Below are 21,565 nucleotides of genomic sequence, written 5' to 3'. Positions count from 1 at the left end.
TCAAGAAACCCAAAAAACTGATGCGAAACTGGTTGCGAGATGGGAGATAACAATCATGGCTCGTCGCTTACGAATAGCAATGGATTTCTCATACACAATTATTTCTTTCTTTCTAACTACAAAATAACCATGGTATTTTAATAGAAATACTAATATAGCTACATTTTTCGTCTTTTTCCTGTTGAAATATCTGTGGTATTTTGTAGAACGATTATCGATCGATAATTCACTCAAAAAAAACCGCGAAGTAGTGAATCCGCGATATGTGAACCGCGAAGTAGCGAGGGAACACTGTACTGCCTTGATGTTACTGAAAAATTCCTCAAAATCCAGTGGCATAAAAAATGGCCTAGTTCATACTGGTCCACCCAACCTTAAAATACTGACAATATTCTAGAGATGTCATTTATGTCTGTATGAGTGGCTATGTGAAGGTATACAAATAAAGATATCATGATAATGCACTCTGAATATGTTTGTGCATTACAAACAATCAGAAAATGATGCATGCAACCTTGAAAAGATGAACTGATAGGTGAACTTCCCCATGACACACCCAGGCTTGTTAAATGCCTATTCTTCCGAAAGCAGGCCATTTGAAGAAATTGTATCCCAATAATGGTGTGCAGCAAAATGACAGCAGCACTACAAGACTAACTTATGCCCTGACCTATAGATCACAGATTTATGTAAAGCAATTTCAAAATATTCATTGCTATCAAATAGCTAATGCTGAAACAATTCATACCATGATGCTTAACAACAGACAAGATCAAAAGATAAGTGCCTTTTACTTTACATAATTTCCTGTTATGATGGTGACCTTCCTATCCTTATCCCTTGCAAACCATATACAAACACAAGAAACATAAAGGAACAATAGGAAGAACTTCATTAAAATTAGTTTTTAACAAATTGCCATAGCTGGTCAAACTTGTTGATCACAGAAACCCATTTCTTGTGCACATCTTCCAACAGTCACACAGAAGATCCTTTGATATTGTTATACTCTACCGCCATCTTGAGTCCATCACCAGAAGTATATATACAGAAAAGAAAAAAAATTTAAGGAAATAATACTCCTCTACTCTCTTCTGTAAACAAGATAAAGATCACTCCTTGCATACTGATCTTTTTATATCTTTGGCTTTATCTTCCTCATATCCAGATGTACGGCTATGAGCTAATGTGATAAAAACCACATTACAATAAACTGATGTAATTTTCTACATATGTGAAGATGGTAAGGCACCAGTTTGCCTACTCTCTTCTGACCCAAGTATATACATGACTGACATGAACACATATCTGAAATCCAAACCAACAGATTTTCAAATGAAGAGACACTAGTACACAAGCAAAGAATCTAATTCTTCTTTCACTTCTTCTCGACAGCTTTCTGTATATCCTTCAGCAGCATGGTGCCTATCACCATTTTCTCAGAGTTGATGGTGACGTTAGCCTTTTTGTCCAGGAGCTTCACTGTCACAAGCACCAATGTGCCAGATGCAAGAGTCTTTGCTGCAAATTTAAAAACACTCCCATCAGAGGATGGCACCTGGAGAAGATTTCCTGCTGTCAAGATACATGTGCACAGGAAAACAGAACTGTTTCCTTCCTCCGGCAAGCTGACATTTGCACTATTCTCGTTCATGCCTCCCAATTTGCCTGAGAAGAGAAGCATGATATATTGTACATAAACAAATTCTTTTTGATGTTATCAAGTACTTTATCTGTAAATATATTCGAAAATATTGGTGCATAAGTTTAATTGGCATTCTGTTTTCATATTGCTGCATGTAGTTTTGCAAGCACACTGCACCACCACATATTTTTTAAACACACATTACTATTGACTTTTGAAGAAGCAGTGGCCTTTTTTAATCATAATGGTGAAAGATTCTAAAGAAGTAGGAGAAATTTATGTGAAAACCCCTGACATCTTAATTTTTAACCATTTTAGGCTGTGAAACAAGTATTTAGTAAACAAGGGTTTCCTGAAACGTACCTTGCTGCACCACAAAGTCACTTTCACTCATGGTATATGGCTGCAGCAGCTCTCCAACAGGTGCAGTGATGCTGACCTTAAACTTTTGTTCAGCAGTACACAGCTCTAGGGAGGCTGGCTGAGTTGTATCGTTAAAGTTGATGCCCATGAGAACACTCACAGATGCTCCAACCCCAAGAGATGCTGCAATATTTTGTAACCCCCAAGTAAAAATGTGTTACAAAGGATAAACGATTTTTCCCCATGCAAAGTTCAAATGTAATCACTGTCATATTTTGAAAATTGTAAATGTAATAGTGACTGCATCCAATGCTGCTTGATCTTGTCTGATTAGCTGGATGTCATCCTAAATGTTTTATTACAAGAATGTACATAGATATTTCTATTTTGTTTGAACATCTTTGATTTTCAGTCTTTTCCAAAACATGGATGATACATAAAAGAAGGGAGGAAGAGAGCGGGAAAGGAGAAGGCAAATAACTTCTTTTTTTTTTTTTTTTTTTTACCTATTTCTGGAAAAGGTTGCACCTCCATGCCCTGCTGCACCTTCTGGGAGGAAAAAATACAAGAGTTCATTAATCTTACATCAGTGTTATCAAGTAGTTTAACACTTCAGTGAATTTTTATTTCTGAAAGAAGCAGTCAAACATACTTTATAATCTGTTCCAATTAAAAAGTCAAACATAATACCAAATAATCATGTCAATGAAATTAAATTATAATATATTTCCTTTTCTTTTAAAGAGGAAAAAAGACAGATGAGATCCTGTTATGAAAGCCAGTTCAACTAACCAATGAAGACATCAATGGCTCTTAAATCTAATGTTAACAGCAATATCACTCACTGAAACATTTAACTCTTTTCCCATTCTGCTGAACATGGGAATACTGATTAACAACAAAATCACGTTTACTCTGTGGATGAGCAAGAGACTCCAAACTGTAGATAAGCATGGTAACCAAAGACAACTGTGCTTGAAGAACTATGACACTAATGCAGAGTACTCACTGTTTCCCCAATCTTGACATTGGTAAGAGGTACATCTCCATTGTTTGTGAGGAAAAGCTCAACTGACACCATTTTGGGTGAGAAAACAGAAATTGTTCTCGTGAACTTATAGGTGACACTAAGTCCATTGCCACTTATTCTGTGCAAAAGCTCATAGGATTTTGGTGTTATGGTGATACCTTGGACAATCTGAAACATACCAACACACAACTCAGTACACATGCATATAAAACTATTCTCATGCCTTTGCCCAGCCACATACATTGCAACTCAGAGATTGACATAATTGGACAAACCTTTGCACAAATCATTTGCAAAATTATAATATGTAATTAACCCAGACATTTGAAAAAAGCTGTTTCATAAGCCTTTTATGTGATATTTTTTTGGTCTATTTCCTTTAAATTAATTTTAATGGTGCCTTTTCCAAAGATGCTTACACAAATGCATCAGTAATACATTTTACATACTCTGTATTGAGAATCAGTACAAAGGAAGGTTCCCCCCAAAAATCAGAGAGTTTCTACTTCAGATTTTAGTGTTGAATATACATATAAAACTGAGAAATTCTCTGCATTTCATTCATTGTAGCAGAAATGGAGATGGCAAAAGTACTCCAGAGAGCTCACTATCTTTTTTTAAGCGATTTGGACTCCTCTCCACTTCCCAAATGTTTTCACTACTATAATCTATTATTTCCTCTCATCACTTCTATTCTGAAGGATGAAATGCAAGAAATTTCTTCATTAAATATCAAGTTTTAACAAAGAAAAGTAGCATCCACACAAAATTTCTTAAGTAGTAAAATTATTATTGTCCCCAAAGTTTGAAAGCTGTGTTAGAAAAGCATGTCTGTGCCATCTCTACTACACTACCAATTTTACACTTTTTATTTGGTATTCTTTTAAAAAGGAAGGAAACGACAAGAAAACAAAATACGAAGTTTAAAAAAAAAATCACTGTCCTTTCATTATTCAAGTAAAAGTATTTGAGAATTGAGCTGCTTTTACAAAGAAATAAGCAAGCTGACCACAACTGAATTTTTAAGCTACTTCTGCATTCTGGTACACTTGTTTCTTAGTGTTATTCTATTATGTCAAGTGCTGACAGAGACAAGTTGAAGATAGCAATGAAATGTAAAAAAATACATTAAAAATTAAAAAAATGTGTTTCCATATTTGCTTCACTGGAGAAATCAGTATGCTACTTTACAAAAATATGGAAATATTTAAATTGGAAAACAATGTAATTTCCCTGACATTAGAGGTGGTCAATTTGCTGTCTCCTGCACCAGGCATGGTTTGTCCAGCTGCCATTGTAGGTGTCAGCAAGATGCTAGGAGTCACTGCAGCACTGCTTGTGCCACTACTTAAGGTTCCCACTGCAGCACATACAAAGTATTTAACATTACAAATATACTAAAGAAATTACATGAAAAACAAAATAAGTATATCTAGCTATGCTATCATAAAAAGAAAGTTAATGTAAAAGAACAGCAACAACAACAACAACAACAGAACTTCAGCTCTAAATGCAAATAGGTGTCTCCTTATACACTATGTGAATGTTTACAAAACAGAATCAGAGGTTATTCTAGGATTTCAAAATAAGAAAAAAGAGAGTTGTCAAATGAAACAAGAGGCCCATCAAAATGAACACATTTTTACTGTTTTTTATGATAAATATTTGATATAAAAAAGAATACAATCCAAATACTTTATTAGTCACAGGAAACTGAAGATTAATCACATACAGACAGCCTTTACTTTTATTAATAAATTATCTTTTTTCATTATTAGTCTGATACCACTTTCCATCTGTCACATTTTACAACTCATACCATTGCCCTTGTTCATTAGTCCAGACCGTTTTTGCAGCCACTGGCACTGAAAGCTTCTCAAGGCACATAGTTTGTTACTTGTGGTCTCAGCTGACTGTGTTTGTCACATCCTCCAAGTCTTCCATTCTCTTCATTGTGACAAAGATAAAATTTCTGTTTTGTTTGGTCATTGTCAATTACTTTTTTCTGAGGTATCTTCTGTTTTTTGGGTCACCAACAAAAAATCAGAGGTGACAGTCGCTGTCGCATCAATTCTGGCTCACTTCCTTTTGATACCCATGGATCAATCCCCTTCAATTTAAACTATTTCTGCAGTGTGCACTTCATCAATTTACTTCTGGGCACGAAATCTGGAGTTGGATAGAAGGATAATTGCCCAGTTTAAAAACTGTCCAGTCATTAGTGTTGATTTTAGACAATCAGTTTTGAGCCAGTTCAAGTAATGCTAACTATTATTTTTGAAGTGTTGCATTGAGTGTTCAAATGAATGCCAGCTAAAGTATATTTGTGGGCACATGGTCACACCGACTCTCAAAATAGGCATCCCTCAGCAAAATTGGAGGGGGGATGGGACAAAGTGAAGCCTAGAATAACCTCTGTGTAAGGTGCTTAATTAAATAAATACCCACAATCATCTAAGTCCAGAAGCAGGTCAGCAGCAGATGCAGCAGAAGTTTCAGCTTTGGTCTTGGCTGGTTTGGGTGGCTGAAAAATGCATTGTTAATAAGTGTAACTCATTGCTGTCTTTCCTTTACAACCCTCTAAGGGTCAAATACCCATTTAAAAAACAGGTCAACTGAGGACAGTTTGTAAGGTTGATGTCATCACCTGCGAATGACCTCCCTTACTGGAGTAAACAAACCCTGTTTTCAAAATGATGCGCATATGTTGCGTACGTGGTTGCAGTAATTCTGCCACCTCTAGAAAGTTATAATCAATCCTATCAGTCATGTGAGGAAAAGGACCAGTTACACAAGAAATAACTGAAAGGATGAGATGAGTATGTTTGAATCAACAATTCAAAGAGATGTGTGTTTGGATCATTGAGTTGGCGGTGAGTCACAGAGTACATTGTTTTCATTCTAATAGCAGTACTAGCAACGCCATCAGTAACAAAGACAGGATAGCTTATCTTTACCTCTATTTTGTCATCTACCAACTGGGTTCATTTAATTCAGTTTAATTTAATTGAAGCTTACTTTAAAAGAAACAACTAGCAGTATAAAATAATTCTGTACAGTTCTGCACATTTGTCGGAAGAGCATGAAGTTTGTAAAAATGCCAGCATTTGGTGAAATATAACACAGGTAGGAAGCGTGTTATAGTATTTCACAGTCTGAAATAGCATACAGTTTTATGACTAGATTGCACTGATATTTGCTGTGCGTTTGTTTATACTAAAAAATGTAAATAAATATAAAGGTTCAGTTTGGTCACCAACCTGTATAATTTGTTTTGCCCCATATGCATGTACTGCAGTGGTGTACATATCCCTTCATGTGGATAAATGTGGAAGTTGTAATGTGTTGGTGCATTCATTCATTAAAAACAATTTAAAGAAAGGTGTTCTTTTCTTATTGTATTTCGTACTATACACTAAGTTGTAGAATAATAAAGAAATAAAACTATACCATGGTTGATGCCAAAGGTCACCATAAAAAATTAAATTATAGATGCACTGCTGGTCTATAGTACTAAAACTACTAAGAATAGTTATTAATGTCTATTTAAAAAAATCCATCAACTCACTCATCACAGCTGTGGTCAAATCTATCAATCAATAAAATGTTCTCTTCCTATTGTTTCCTTGATGCATTGTCTAGCTTTTCTAAATATGATCTGTCGTTAGTCATGCCATGTTTTGTCTTCTCTATCTGGTTTGTTTAGCCCTAGTACGGAAGGTAACTGTAGCAAACTGTGAAACCGTACAGGTCTCATGGAGACCATCCACTGACAAAAGTAAAGCTGGCAACGGCAATGGCAAAGCTGATATCTACAGGATATGGCCAGAAGAGGTCAACAGTTTTAAGTACTTGGGAGCCAATCTCTCCAAAGATGGCAGCTCCACTACAGATATCTACATCAGAACTGCAATAGCAACAATGCCTAGACTGGACAGGATCTGGTGCAGCTATAACATCAGGTTTACTAGGAAGTACAATCTGCACAAGTCCCTTGTAGTACCAATCTTGCTTTACAAATGTGAAATATGGACTTTGCTTGCTGACACAGAGAAGAGAATCCAGGCATCTGAGAACAGGTGACTGAGGAGGCTGGTTCCAATCTTGTTCAGAGAACATAAAATCAATGACTTTGTATGAAGTATGGTGCCACACCTGCAGGATACCAGAAGCCCCTACTTGCAACAGTCAAGTGCCATAAGCTGGTCTAGTTTGGCTATATGACCTGGCATGACACTTTGTTGTAGACTGTCCTTCCTCCTTTGGAGAGTGGTCAATGCAGAATGGCAAGAGAAAGAACTGGCTTACAAATGTGAAGGAGTGGACTGGTCATCTTCAGGACCTGCTCACTACTCCCTAAGACAGGCATGAGTGGTGGACCTTGACCATGAAGGTACCAGACAAGGAATGAATGATAGAATGACTGTCAACTGGGGAAAAAACTGTTGGGTACCAAACTGACTCGCATGCTTTTTTCTGGCCTTTAACGCTGGTGATCTAAGCAAACGGTCTTAGAATATCATCTTTATTATCTAATACCCACACTTCAACTCTAAGAAATATGTATAGGATTAAGGCCACTTCAAGGTAGTTTCATCTAGAATCAACAGTCTTAGGGAATAGTGCTGACAATTCTTGTGGATACATTTTGCTACAGCCAGCATCATTTGTGCTCATAAAATAAACCAATATGATACTGAATAAGCTCTTACCTTTTTCTCTGGCTCCCTTTTCTTCACTTCCTCTTCCTTCTCCTCCTCTTCTTCACTCTCCTCTTCACTGGAATCCTCATCTGAATCAGATTCTTCATCTTCACTGTCTTCCTCATCTGAATCCTCCTCACTGCTTTTGGCTGCTTTAGAGCTGTCAGATTCCTCTTCTGAATCGTTGCTCACTTTCCCCTCATCATCATCATCATCTGAATCTTCTTCACTGTCTTCTTCTCCCGAGCTTTCTTCAGACTCTTCTGAAAAAAGCAGCACCAGGACTATTATTTTCCTTCCTGTCACATTAGAACTTGCAAAACTATGGTTACTGAAGCTTTATGCTGTAATAATTGATGCCATGTAAAGTGTTATCAAATATAACTAATGTACAAGAAGGTCTTATTTTTCACTAAATATGTTTATCATTATAAATGAAAATTACAAAAAATGAGGCTGACATCTAACACTGGCTTTGTCATCTTCAAACGGCTGTAAACTGCCACATGGAAAGCAACAGTGTTAGTTCATCAATCCTGACCTTAACAGCTTTACAGACATGAAAACAGACCAGCAGTGCCACAGCATTAGATCAATGGACTGGAAAGTAAAATGGTCTCAGAGGCGAGGATGCATATGTGGTTCACAGGTCTGACTCAGCATGGTCTACTGACACTTGCCTGTATCACTGGACTCCGACTCTGAGTAGAAGGATTGAAGATCTTGCTTTTTCTTTGTGCTGGTCTTGCCAGATGTCTTTTTGTCCGCCCAGAGAGGTGGCATTTCCACGTTGCGGACAGACGGGTCAGGAGCTGCTTCTGGCCAGTCGGGCAGTTCTTGGTAGCCAGTACATCTCATGTTCAAAACATGGGACAGCGTTCCCAGCTGATAATGATCTCGATCTGAAAATAAAACAGCATAGGCCTTCAAGATTCACCTCTAAACCAAATAAAAATGAATTAGAAAGATCATGGTAAAAGAACAATGATAATATTTTTTTTAACCCATGTGGAAATTGTACAAATATACAAAGTACCTTTCACTACGTTATAAATGTTTTATCTATGCAGACTGTCTCCCCCCCGACACCAACCACCCCAAAAAGCACCCACACATGCATTGTGCTTATAACTTAAACTCTAAAAAGTTTCACTTGTGATTCTGCTTCTGTGGATTTCTGATTTTCTTGTTAGCATTATTTGTTCATTCTTCAATAAGTTTAACTTCAATATAAAAAGTATTCATCAGCTGCAGTCCCATTTCATTTTTATTTCCATATTTTTGGAGGGTGTTAATTGACAATCCAGTTCATATTCAGAATATCAAAAACAAAAAACAAAAAAATACTGCAGCACGCTTTAGTATTTTTAAGAAACTAAAGAACAGCATGAAATCATTACAAACTTTAAAGATGCATGCAGTCTCACCCTTAAACTTTGAAGCCAGAACAGGAGCAGGTTTGGCGGCTAGGAAAATCTTTTTTGCATATTTAGAAAACACACAGCCCTTCTCTCCTGGCAACACCATTTGACGCAAGAAGCGTGCACGGTCTCGAATGTCATAGTTCTGGTCATACTTTGCAAGGTTGAGAACATACTGACAGAGTAGCTTGGTTTGTTTGGGGTTGGTGATGCACAGCTTGGTGGCTAGGTTTAGCACCTGGAGCTTGACAATGTCTTCCTGCAGTAGAAAAGTAGAATATCCAACTACATTGCAGGTCCAAAGGATAGCTCAAATGCTTTTTGATCTTTCAGAAATTCATCAGGTTTTTTATTTTTCTCAAGACAAAGAAATTACTAACTTATTTTCTATGGCTACTAGCAGTCCAAACAGTTGCCTCAAAAGACATAAAACTACTTTGAAATTTTTAATAAAAGACACCTTATTTATAGCCCCCCCACCCTCCCCCCAAAAAATCAGGTAAATTTATATATTTTTTAAAAAGAAACTTTCTTTAAATGAATCTGGACCTGGATGATAATCAGTATTTTCAAGCTGAAGTAAAGGTAGAGAGAAATAGGATCCAATTTACAGTCCTTCCAGTCTGTCACAACAATATTTTCTTTAATTTTACCTTATTTTCCATGCTTTCACTACCAACATTTACTACCAGCTCCTCCTGTCTTCTCACCTCATTAATAAAGCTCTTGGCAAGTTTGCGCAATACATCAGGAGCTATCTTTGGCACACGTTCACTGTACTCTCCAATCAGCCAGAGGATGCTGGCACGAGCCATTGGTACTGTGATCTTGTCAACCATGCGGGCCATGTGGCTAATAATGCCCTTGTGTTCATTAGGCTGCGAGTGCAGGACAAGGTGAATTTACACAAAGCTCCTAAGTTAACATGCTGCATAACAAATTGGGAAAGTTATATCTGTTGGAAGGTGTAAAATGCTAGATTAGCCATCTTCTTTAATTAGCTGAGAAAGTTCTCATCATTCATAAGGCAATGGATATAGAAACACAAGAATATAGTTATTTTAAACAGTACCATTTTGAAAATCTGAATCTAATTAAGCCAGCTGCAGATTTTCACAAAAGCAAAGCATTATACCAAAATTCAGGATAATCTTTACCAGATCTTAAAAACAAAACAAAACAAAAAAAAACCTAAGTAAGCAAACTTCTGAGATAATTATTTTATGAAAAAATCAGGAAGGTAAAATGTTTACAAAATCAAGTAGAATGAAATGCTAATGCACTTAAAACAAGTCTTTCTTTATCTGACTGAAATTCTGATGCATAACTACCATAACAAAATACTAAATAAAGGATCTTAAAATAAGATAGCTCTTGATTATTATATTAGTACTCTACTGACATGTTAACTGGAGACAAAGGTAGACTGCCAAATAAGATGGTCTGCAGACAATTTTTTTAACAAACCCAGAATATATATGAGGCATATGATCTTAAATAAATCTTCTAAAATTTGAAGCCAGGCAAACAGAAGTTACATCCATGCACCCCCCATCCATTCACATACCTCTCATGTTTTTTTTTCCACACATACACAAGCTTCCTTCTATTCATACACACATGCAGACCATGGCTAACACAGACATAAGCACATGCAAATGTGTGCATGCACACATACATCCACCCATCCAGACCTTCATGACATGGCCATAGTTTTGCTGTCATGTCAGGCAATACTTTCGAAAAAGAATTCAGCAGTAAAATTATAAATATAAAAAGATAATACCAGATGGTGCACAAGGTGTACTGTAACTCAAGGGTTTTATTTGCAGATTTTAATTGACTGGTTTCTTTATCATTCAGACACAGAATTCCACCTTATCTACTGCTCTAGATCTTCTTGCCTCATTCCTCCACCAACATCTTAAGTACACCATTTCCCATGCTATCTTATTTGCATGAGGCAACTTACTGTTTGTACCCACACAACTAACAATGAAGTTTTATGTTTGCAATAAACACAAAATGGACATAACATATGCTATCTTTGGGAATGAGAGAAGATGTATAAACAAATTTTTTCTTTAAGGGGAACATGCTACAGAAAAGTTTACCTAAAAGCGTTGATGGGTATAAAGCTGACTCATGCAAAGTAACTGGTGACATCTAATGATCCATGTGGTATACAACCAGTTATTTTGTATTAGAATGACTTGTCAAAACCCTTTGTATCTTTTTACATGGCACTTTGAAATGATGCCTTTTCTGCATCTTTTCTCATCAGAAAAATCATTAAATTTTTTTGTAATCATTTTATAATAATTATTAAGCACACTAAACATCTACCCACAAGAAGAAAAGCACTGTGCAGAAAGTCTGCCACTAAAAACTGAGACATCTTCCTACAGGCGATTTCTAGAGTGTGAGAGAAATCACAAAATAAATTATGACATATTTCACTTCGTAACATCAGAATTGCTGGTTTTTTTTTAATGTCATGAATACAAAGAGTCTTGACTCCATTAAAATATGTTAACTCCCAAGTTAGTTTCTGCACAAGAGACTGTCCCTTGGCAGAACAGACAAAACTAATATGGCTACAAGTAATAGTGTAGTTCAAAAGTATACCCTGTCCTTCTGTGTATTTTCAGGCTTAAGAAAAACAACATTATATATATTTTAATGACAGTGTTATAATTTTCTGCACATACAGAGGCAAATTTTATTTTCATGAAAATTTATTGCAATAAAATTTTATTTAAGCAGGACATTTATGCAAAGTAAAGATAATGATGGGGCCCGATGCTCCTCAAAGGAGCAACAAGGAATAAACTAAAGATAATGATATAAAACAATTTATTTGCAAAGTTTAGATGTTTATTGTTTTTAAGAAAATACAGAAAAACTAGTCAATTGATAAAAAGACTTTTGTTACTGCAGTACAAAAACTTATGTCGTTTGGTGCATTGGGAAAGCAAAAATATCTTGTTTTTTTATTAATAAAGAATGACTACCAATTTGAGAAAACTGAGTTCTGCAGCACTGCAATGGCCAACAATAATTTAGACTGAGCTGCTTATAATAAATGGAACTCAAAAGGAAGTTTGTTGGTTAAGTGCACAACCTATGATGTAAGCATGCAGCACTACAGTGCACTCAGCACCTGCATGTCAAGTATCAGAATCCATACCTGGCTATTCTTTAAGGTTGGACACAAGGCCGTTTTAAGCCTTTTAAGCCTATTAAAGACCAACCTGAACAGTTTGCGTTTTTTGCAGATATTGATATATAGGGTATTTAAAACTAACCTGTAAATTTCAGCTTCCAATACTCATCTGTTAATTACTTATTTGCTAAGAAAGTAAGCACCTAGTTAGCAGTGCTTGTTGATTGCAGGTGTAAATCACATACTTTGCTACTGGATAATTAAAACAGATGGGTTTTGGAGGCTGAAATTTACAGGTTAGTTTCATATCACCTATATCTATAATTATCACCTATATCTATAATCTGCAAAAAATGCAAACCTTCTGGGTTGGTCCTCAAGGTGAAGTCTGACCATTATTTAGTCTCTTTCCTCATCAGAAGTAGTTCAGTCTTTAATCACAGCCATTGAACAGCCTATTAGTCTACTGATGGTTGTACAAAATGAATACCCAAATGATGACTTACCCTCATCTGCAGCAACTTCTTGATTACAACTACACTTTCTGCCACCACAGCCTCTGCAAAATATAAGGGTCCTTCCTGCCTTTACACTATTTCCAAATAGGATTATTCTGGATATGGATTTTGAGTCAATTTGTGACATTTACCTAGGATACATTGGTGAACAACCAATGACAATACAAAGTGTAAGTTACAATGGCTCAAGGAGGAGGAAAAAAACAATAATGGTACTATCGAATTCTACTACCAACAAGATAAACAAAGAACTTTTAATTTTAATGCTACCGCTCACCATCTCTGTTGGACATAAGGTGGACAAGACCATTGAGACAAGTATCTGTGACTTCAGATATACTGCTAGCACAGCGACCTATGGCCTGGATGGTTGCTGCTGCAAAGTCCTTGTCAGAACTGGTAACATAGGTCTGCAATTAAAGGGCAATGAACAAAGATGACTATGGGATGAATAATACACCCCAGACAGATGAAAGCTGCATTCAGAATTTAAAAGCATTGGAAAATACAAATATTTGCACATAACCTCTGAAAACACACGCACCCATTATGTTCAATTTTCAATTACAGAAATGAAATAACACAGACCTATAAAAATGCAGACCACTTATCTGAGTACTTTTTTAAGGGTTGTTGTGATGTAGTTACCTGAAACTCACGCAGAATGGTGGAGATGTTCGTCTCTGTGGCAAGACTGGTTAAAATCTCCAGCTATTGAAAATACATTGCAAAGACAACATTTTTTATGCCACCATATTTGCACACATACAAATGTGTGTAATCTATGAGTAAATACAAATATTGAGAGAAAAAGAAGCACACATTATCTTTTCACTTCTGCACACATTTGGCAAATAATTCATATTGGACATTGTAAGATAGTCACAAAATCTTAAAAAAATACTCTGCTGTAGCATAAACAATAATAATAATGATTCTATAGCACCTTTCTCCACCATTAAGGTGTACTCAATGTGGTTTACACAAAGAACATCGCACATAAATGATGACGATAAATGCTAACAGCATACAGTTCTCAATGCCACGGTGGTGGAGTGAGCTAGCATATGTTTTGTTCCATTGATCTTATCTAGCAGCATCTGAGTAATAGGCATGTTTATAAAGGGTGGCTGTCCATTGGCCAGCTCGCAGGCCAAGATGCCCACACTGCAAATGTCAGATTTAATATTGTATCCAGCCAGATTCTTCTGTTCAAGAATTTCAGGACTGAACCACTAGAGGCAATCAACAGCATGTTGGGGTAGTCAAAGACTGTTCGCTGGCACCGGCCCCCTACAATTGGAGAGCTGTGGAGGCCAGTCAGACATACCTGACTGCTAGCTAATATTAAAAACAAAGCCTTCAAGTCCCTGTGTATGACATCTTTACTATGCAAGTATTTCAGAGCATGCAGTACATCCCACAAGGACTGCTATTTTTGACAGTCCTGCTGTGAAACAGGCATGCAACAGGTCACGACAAGAACCATAACCATAGTCCATAACAGGCATGACTGTTCACAGTTCATGGCAATGGACAAAGTTACAGTAATGTGAGAGAATAGTCTCAAGCTGTAACTGCTTGATTAATACAACTTTTTTTTTGTAGATAAGAGAACTCCTGATCTAAGTTTTCTAGATCAATCCTGTTGGTAAAAGCTGAGCTAGATGCACTATGGATTGTATATTTGTGACCTTTGCTTATCACAGTATATAGCTGTTAGGCACAGGTAACAGACTGCACGATGACTACTTCTAATGATGATGACTCACTGATGCTGTGAGTGACCTTTACTTTGTTTTCTGACAGGGGTGGTGAGGTGATGTCATAATGTCATGACTTGATGGAGAATCAGTTGAGCACAATGCTTTTTTTCACAGATTTGTCTGACATAGCTTTTGTCTGTCTTTAAAACCTCTTGTCACTCTGGAATCTATGAACGTTACCAGCTATTAGTGTCAAGTAAGACATAAAGTACAGTAGTCACGTTAAAGACTTCAAAAACAAGTTGGCATTTTTCAGCATCAGCACATCCAGTTTGTCTGAGAGGACTGGTGACATATTTCCCCATCAACTAAACAAACACTATTACGATTTGATAAATAATATTACTACTTGCTATCCCTACTTGTCAGCTGCTTGTGTTTCCCTGGTTGGTTACAATGATGAGATTATAATAATTAGGTTAATCTTAACAAGCTGCTATTGGTAAAACAAGACTTACCTTAAGGAGTTTTATGTGAAGGGATCACTTGAACGGACATAAAAGCTCTTCAAGTATGGCTCAAACATTCCCTGTAAACAGACAATCATGAATTATTAACCCATACACGATACTTTGTGAACTCAACAATCTCAAACATTTCTGAAACAGATGATTAACGTAAGTGGTGCAGTTTTATTAAGCTAACATTAGATCAGTTGGAATAACTAGACAAAAACTAGACCTTGCGCCTGTATATCTACAAGATCTCATTCGCCGTTACCAACCTCACCGCAGAACCTTCGTTCAGCAGCCCAATTCAGACTTGAACGACCGACCGTTCAGTCAGGGAATACTAACAAGAAGACTGTGGGTTTTAGATCCTTCTCAAATGTAGCCCCACTTTTGTGGAACTCGCTTCCCCTCTCGATCAAGGAGTCTGCTAGTCTTGCAGCTTTTAAGAAAAATCTTAAGACTCACTTGTTTAAACTTATTTGAAGTTATCATTTGACCTGCAGTTTGGTGGCTGCTGGGATCACCGCGCATTGAGCGCATCTTTGTGATGCGGATACTAGTGCGTTATAAAACTACATCATCATCATCATCAAAAAAAAAAAAACTTCAAGCAATTAGCTCATTACACAACAGAGAACTTACAAACTGCACTTTCAACAAACCAATTTTATTGGTCATTTTTTCTCACCTTTCTCTTGGCAGCCATTGTGGCTACATTGCTCAAAACAACATATTGGATTTCCCTGTTTAAAAAAGATCAAAATTAACATTATCATTCAAAACAATGCTCATTGAGAAAAAGCATAGTTTGATTTTTCCAAAAATGCTTAGCCCTACATTATAGTGATCTTTATTGCTTTGCATGAGAAGAATGTGATTTACAAAAAATCATCTATTTAAGAAAGACAGAAAAAGTTTAGTAACCTGTGACTTCTTAACAGTCGAATCAGACTGCGGGCGACAACTCCAACTTCAGCTTTTGGTGCACAATGATGGTATAACTGAGCTACAGCCATCACCACCTGCATATATAAGCACAGTATTCTAAGGTAAAATATCAGCACATGCCCAATGACAATACTTGAATAAAACATAAAAAGAGATTTTTCCTAAAGTAAAATTAGTTTTAATAAGGGTAGAAATGTATCCTGTGCTTTTATCCTACTCAATCCAGTCAACATAGCATGATTGTTACGGTAACTAAGGATATCAGCAGGAATAACTCTGACCCTGCAACTCAGGGTGGTGCTCCTGATCAGCTAGTCAACTTGCACCTTAATGTAGCTCCCTTCCAGCATGAGCTGTATTATTCAGCAAAAAACTTAGAAACACCTCCCTGCAGGGAAGATGGGAAGGCTTAGAAGCTAGTAGACATTTTCAACCTTATTAAAACTAATTTTACTTTAAGAAATATTCATGTATACTATCTGATAAATCCCAAATTGGAGAATGGAAGTTGGTGACAACTGCTAACCAACAGAAAAAGAACTCCACCACTGACCAGCTGAGCTTAAGGATTACTACATTAGACTTGAAAGAGAGAGAAAGAGGGGAAGAGCTTGTACCATGTACCTGAGTAAAAAGACTGTCAACATAACTAAGCTTTGGTTGGTCAGCGAAGAGGTTGATAAAATGTGCAAACCAAACAGTCCCAGGAGCTGCACAAGGGCTGACAAGTAACAAGTGACAGAGAATGTCGACCTCCTTTGTACATAAGCACACTAAAACAACATAGTTGTTTCAATGGTGATCAATGCTGAAGCTCCAAGGTGTGATTGGTGACGTCTAAGTTATAGGATGTTTTTCTTTCTCGATGCCTCAGACACAGATAATCTATGTCTTGATAGATTGGGAAAAGATTGTTTGACAGAATTTCTAACACAAATTGCCCCTGTAATTTCTAACATTTTATTTTACAAAAGAACAATATAATAAACTAGACATAATATATATACACACACACACACACACATAACAGACTGGCCAAAACATGAAAATTTATACGAACAGCAGAATTTCGGCTGTTGAGAAGTGGTTTAGCTTGCCGCAAAAGCAATCGATGGTCAGGGTCCATAATATATGGAGCTTTCTTTTGTTCTGGTTTGTTCTCCACTTTCTCTGGTTCCTTTTCTTCATCCTCCTTGTCATCACTTTCATAGAAAGGTCTCTCTGTTTCCTCAACAACCTCCTGCAATAACAATAAAGCCCTTCATCAGTCCAATTCCACTGACACAAAGATGATGAATTTTTTAATGCCAGGATAGTACATTATCACATTTTTGTTGAGGTGGTCTTAGCCAAAAATAAAAACAAACAGCCAGATAACATGTTAATGAGGCATATTATGATGTCGCAATTCTGAGGTATTTCTGTACATAAAGTTTGAAAAAAGGTATTCATACAGATTTGGGAAAGATAGCATTTACCCTACATTTAGAAAAGAATTGTTGCAATTTTGTTAGTCCCTTAAAGCATTGGGATAAATTACTCTCTAGTTTTATTGCTTTAACTACCATAACACTGATATACTGTCAAGCTCAACAAGTGTACCCACATTCTGGTTAGGGTTGATAAACTGATTGCGGCAGTATCGTGTCAGGGTGTTGATTATGACCACTTGGCCCCACTCTTCTACATCAACCAGCAGGTTGCAAAGCTTTCGGTAGTTCTTGTGGATCAGATCAATGCGTTCTGGGCATATCTCTTCAAATGCCTGGATCGCACTGCCTGCTACAAGCTGTAACACAAGTCTCAGAAAATTATGTATGTTTGTCACAGACATAGATGATAATTCAGTAGACTGAAGGTATAAAGAAAAAAAAGAATTTTTTTAAAAATGCATAAAATATGATAATTATTTTAATAAATCAGTCTTTTTCTGGCTCAAAGTTAAAAACAAATGCATCTAAATCATACATTACTATTCACATTAGTGAATTATACGTACTGTGGTTTTGTCTCCAAGAAGACGTTCAAGTACTTCTATAAGCTGATCTTTGGTCTCTGGATCCAAACTTAAAGTGAGAGGAAGAAAAAGCAGGCCATTATTATCAGCCAGAAGTTACGAGGATTCATGAAGTTACACTTTGAATGCAAGGAAAACAATTCTAAGTGTCAGAATATTTTTGAATGATTTTTAACGCCAGTCCAGTCGTAGATGGTAGCAGTTTTTAAAACTTGCCATAACACACTTCTTGTAAAGAGAATCTTATTATAGACAGGAGCTTTCTTCCACAGATATGATGATGATGATAGTCTCAGTTCCCAACTCTACAGCTGAAGGAGAAAAATTGGTGTTTGACACCTAGCCAGCAACTACAGCTATATCATATATCACAACTGAGTTGCAAGGTGCCACATGCACAAAAGGAACAATATGTCCGAGACATAATGTGAACTCAGAACATCTAACATCACTGCACTGGTGACAGGTGCTTAACTGTTCTGCCCCCAGACTTATAACCCCCTCCCTTCATACAGCAAAGAATACAAACAACACAAAAGGAAACAGTGAAAAAAGGGTACAGTTTTTTTGTCCCTCTGTGTTTCACTCAACCAGTGGAAAATTTCTTTTGGAGTGAACAACTTGCAAGCATTCTCATTTTAGATTTTAGTCTTTTCTGGTAGGCAAGTACAGTGAACCTAAAATTAATAACAAGAACAAATTTCTTTCTTTATAGTTATAGGAGAAGTACTACATATTCACATGGACAGTATTTAACACCAGGGATAAAAAAGGTCTCTATAAAAGCCATATTTTCAAACTAGTTGACTACCATACCATATAAACTTGTCTAGAAGAGAAAGATTACTACTATTATCAAACTAGCTTGTCCTATTACACCTGAAACTGATAAGTACACTAAGACAAAAGGTTGATAAAAATCTCCAGAATTTTCACTCTGCAACAGAGATTCAGAGGATGGTAGATCAAAAGGTTCTGGAAGTCATACTAAGTGGTCAACAGAATCCAAATTAGAAATAAAGCATTCTGAAAGACTACCTGTACAATTTGGGGATGGCATGGGCTGCAGTCTTCCTCACATATGGAGACATATCCATCACAGCTTCCTTGATTGCCAACATCATGATGGGAGCAATAACAGGTACGCGAATACTGGAGAGAACTCTAAGGGCACTGGCCCGGATCAGTTGGTTTGGATCCTAAATAAGAAATAATCTTAAAGTTACTTGCTGTTAAACAACACCTGTAAGAATTGTTCCATTATGAGACTAAATAAATCATCTTTGCTGCTATTTAGTGTTTGTTATAATTCTTATCAACTTTGTTGTGGTTCATGCTGTTATTATTATCACTATCATTTTGTTGCTATTTAGTGCATGCACAAATTACTTCAAGAACGTTAATAACAGACTGATACATATTGATGATGAAAAGAGCATTCATAACTTTCAACAGCATTTAATACTGTTTAAATGGAGAATATGTTTTGTTTTGTTATTAGTTAAGTTGGTAGAAATCACCTTCAATGCCCTCTGAAAAGTACTGATTGACAGAAGTGCCAAATCCTGTTGTTCCTCTGCATATCGGGTAAGGTATACATAAACCAGCTTCTTTATCTGTACAAAGTTTAAAAAGATCAGTGTACAGTACTTTAATATAAAACATATCCACATAAATTTTATTCATAAACATCAATTGACATGCTGACTTACACATGCACGCACACTCTATTTTCTTTATCTTTAAGAAAAATGCTAGCATTCAACTTATTCTCTATAATGCAATCTGCAATGCCAACGCATTTTTAAAAAATATCTACAAAGAAATATAAAGTATTGAAATTTCATTGACCATTTGACGGAGATCCAAACTGCCATGATAATGTATCTTTACTCCTAACTGTGTGTGTTAAATGTCTGTATGAGTATGTATGCCCTTGTGATCAAAAGAAAAATTTCTGTCTTGGGTCTCCTCACTAGATAATAAAGTCTGATTTGATTTGATTTGATTTTAAATACACTCCAGGGCTTCTGCTAAGGCTTAAATTCTTTGGGGTCCCAGGGACCCCTTCTTCAGATTTTTAAGGGGTCCCTGTTCTTCGCCCAAATTTGAAGGGGACCCCATTGACGAAAATTGAAGGGGTCCTCCGAACTTTTAATGCGTACTGTACACAATTTTTTGCGTAAGCAGAAGCCCTGTACTCTATAATAAATCTCAAGATGTCTGATTAATAAGCTAAGAAAAAGATAAGATTATACCTCCAAGTTTTTAGAAACAACATTCTTTACAACAGCTGGAAAGAGGTCAGAAGCATCCTTTCCTTTTGCCACCATCTAAATGAAAGAAAATAATTAGAAAGTTGAATAATACTCTCTCACACACACTCTCTTTTTTTTTCAACTCATCCTGCATATCTCTTACTGTTGCATTTAATTATCCTTACAACTTCCCTCAATTATATTTGTCAGAGTCACTTGCTAGTTCACATTATTCAAACAGGGAATTTTAAAATCATTTGCAATGCGTGTTCTAAAAGGTAGAAAATAAAATTTCACCCTCTAGTACTTAGATTGAAATGGAGCATCTTAAAATGAAATATAATTTTAGTTTTGAGAAAATTAAAAAAAAATGAAGGCTAGGAGTGGTAATAGGCAAAAGAAACACAAATGAGTATCTTATAAAATATATTATTATAGATAACAGACATGCTTTCTACAGCCAAAATAGTTTTCTTGCATCTCACTAAACATGGTGATAAAATTTTTTAAAAAGTCAAGAACATCATGAAAGATTTTTTATTCTTACCCCAACAACTCTCTTCATAGCCTCGAGTTTGAGGCTGTCTTTGTTGCTGTCAAGCATTGTCTTAAGGTCTTCATGTCTAAAAATAAGATATTGTGAAGTTAGGTCTAAAACTGTCAAATTGAAAATATGCACTCAACACACTGACAAGAGAAAAAATTATTTACAGGTAATTTAAGTTATTTTAAAAAAACTGAACACACGCCCGTGCACAGAGGTGATTCTGAGTTTTCATAGCGAACTTAACAGAAATCAACTGTACATTATGGTTCGACTGAGGTCAGTTTGATGTCTATGATACGTACGAGGTCTCTTTACAAAAGGAATAAAATAATGAAATGCATCTACTGATAAAGTGTACGAACACAAAAAGTGGATATACAAAAACTTAATGCCACATAAACTGAATCCCGGTTATGGGGATTATAGTTTTTGTGCAGCATTGAGTAACATGCAAGTGGTTGCTGTGAATGTGATGTAAAGACCTAAGTGGATGCATGTGATACATAAGACATCACCTCTTATAATCACTTGTAAAAAACCCACTACTGGCAGGATCAGTGCTGATATCAGCCTCTGCGCTTCCAGCAGAACTTGGTGGCTTTTCGTTTGCGTATGACTGTTGAAATCCGTTGCCAGACATGATTTGTAGCCTATCTGCAAACTTTTACAACCAGCAGACATCAATTTCGGGAACCGGAAGTTGTTAGGCGTAGCTCATGAATATTTAAATA

General features: G+C 36.3%; 1 protein-coding gene across 1 annotated transcript; it reads right to left on the bottom strand.

The window, feature by feature from the left end:
- Positions 1-216: 216 nt before the first annotated feature.
- On the bottom strand, positions 217-21,542 carry LOC112553548 (AP-3 complex subunit beta-2-like). Its single transcript, XM_025220833.1, is given in 26 exon segments — positions 217-1,668; positions 2,009-2,191; positions 2,515-2,557; positions 3,018-3,206; positions 4,277-4,398; positions 5,487-5,562; positions 7,751-8,004; positions 8,422-8,643; positions 9,169-9,421; positions 9,873-10,040; positions 11,791-11,814; positions 12,835-12,887; positions 13,124-13,256; positions 13,495-13,557; positions 15,071-15,090; positions 15,093-15,141; positions 15,753-15,807; positions 15,989-16,086; positions 17,073-17,252; positions 17,619-17,801; positions 18,012-18,078; positions 19,068-19,228; positions 19,550-19,645; positions 20,288-20,362; positions 20,835-20,910; positions 21,350-21,542. Coding segments are annotated over 26 exon segments (3,258 nt in total). The 5' UTR covers positions 21,475-21,542; the 3' UTR covers positions 217-1,378.
- Between the last annotated feature and the right edge of the window lie 23 nt (positions 21,543-21,565).

Source organism: Pomacea canaliculata, linkage group LG13 (assembly GCF_003073045.1).
Source record: "Pomacea canaliculata isolate SZHN2017 linkage group LG13, ASM307304v1, whole genome shotgun sequence".
Classification (NCBI taxonomy): Eukaryota; Metazoa; Mollusca; class Gastropoda; order Architaenioglossa; family Ampullariidae; genus Pomacea; species Pomacea canaliculata.
The sequence above is the reverse complement of the archived record's forward strand: the minus strand, read 5'-3'. Positions and strand labels throughout refer to the sequence as shown.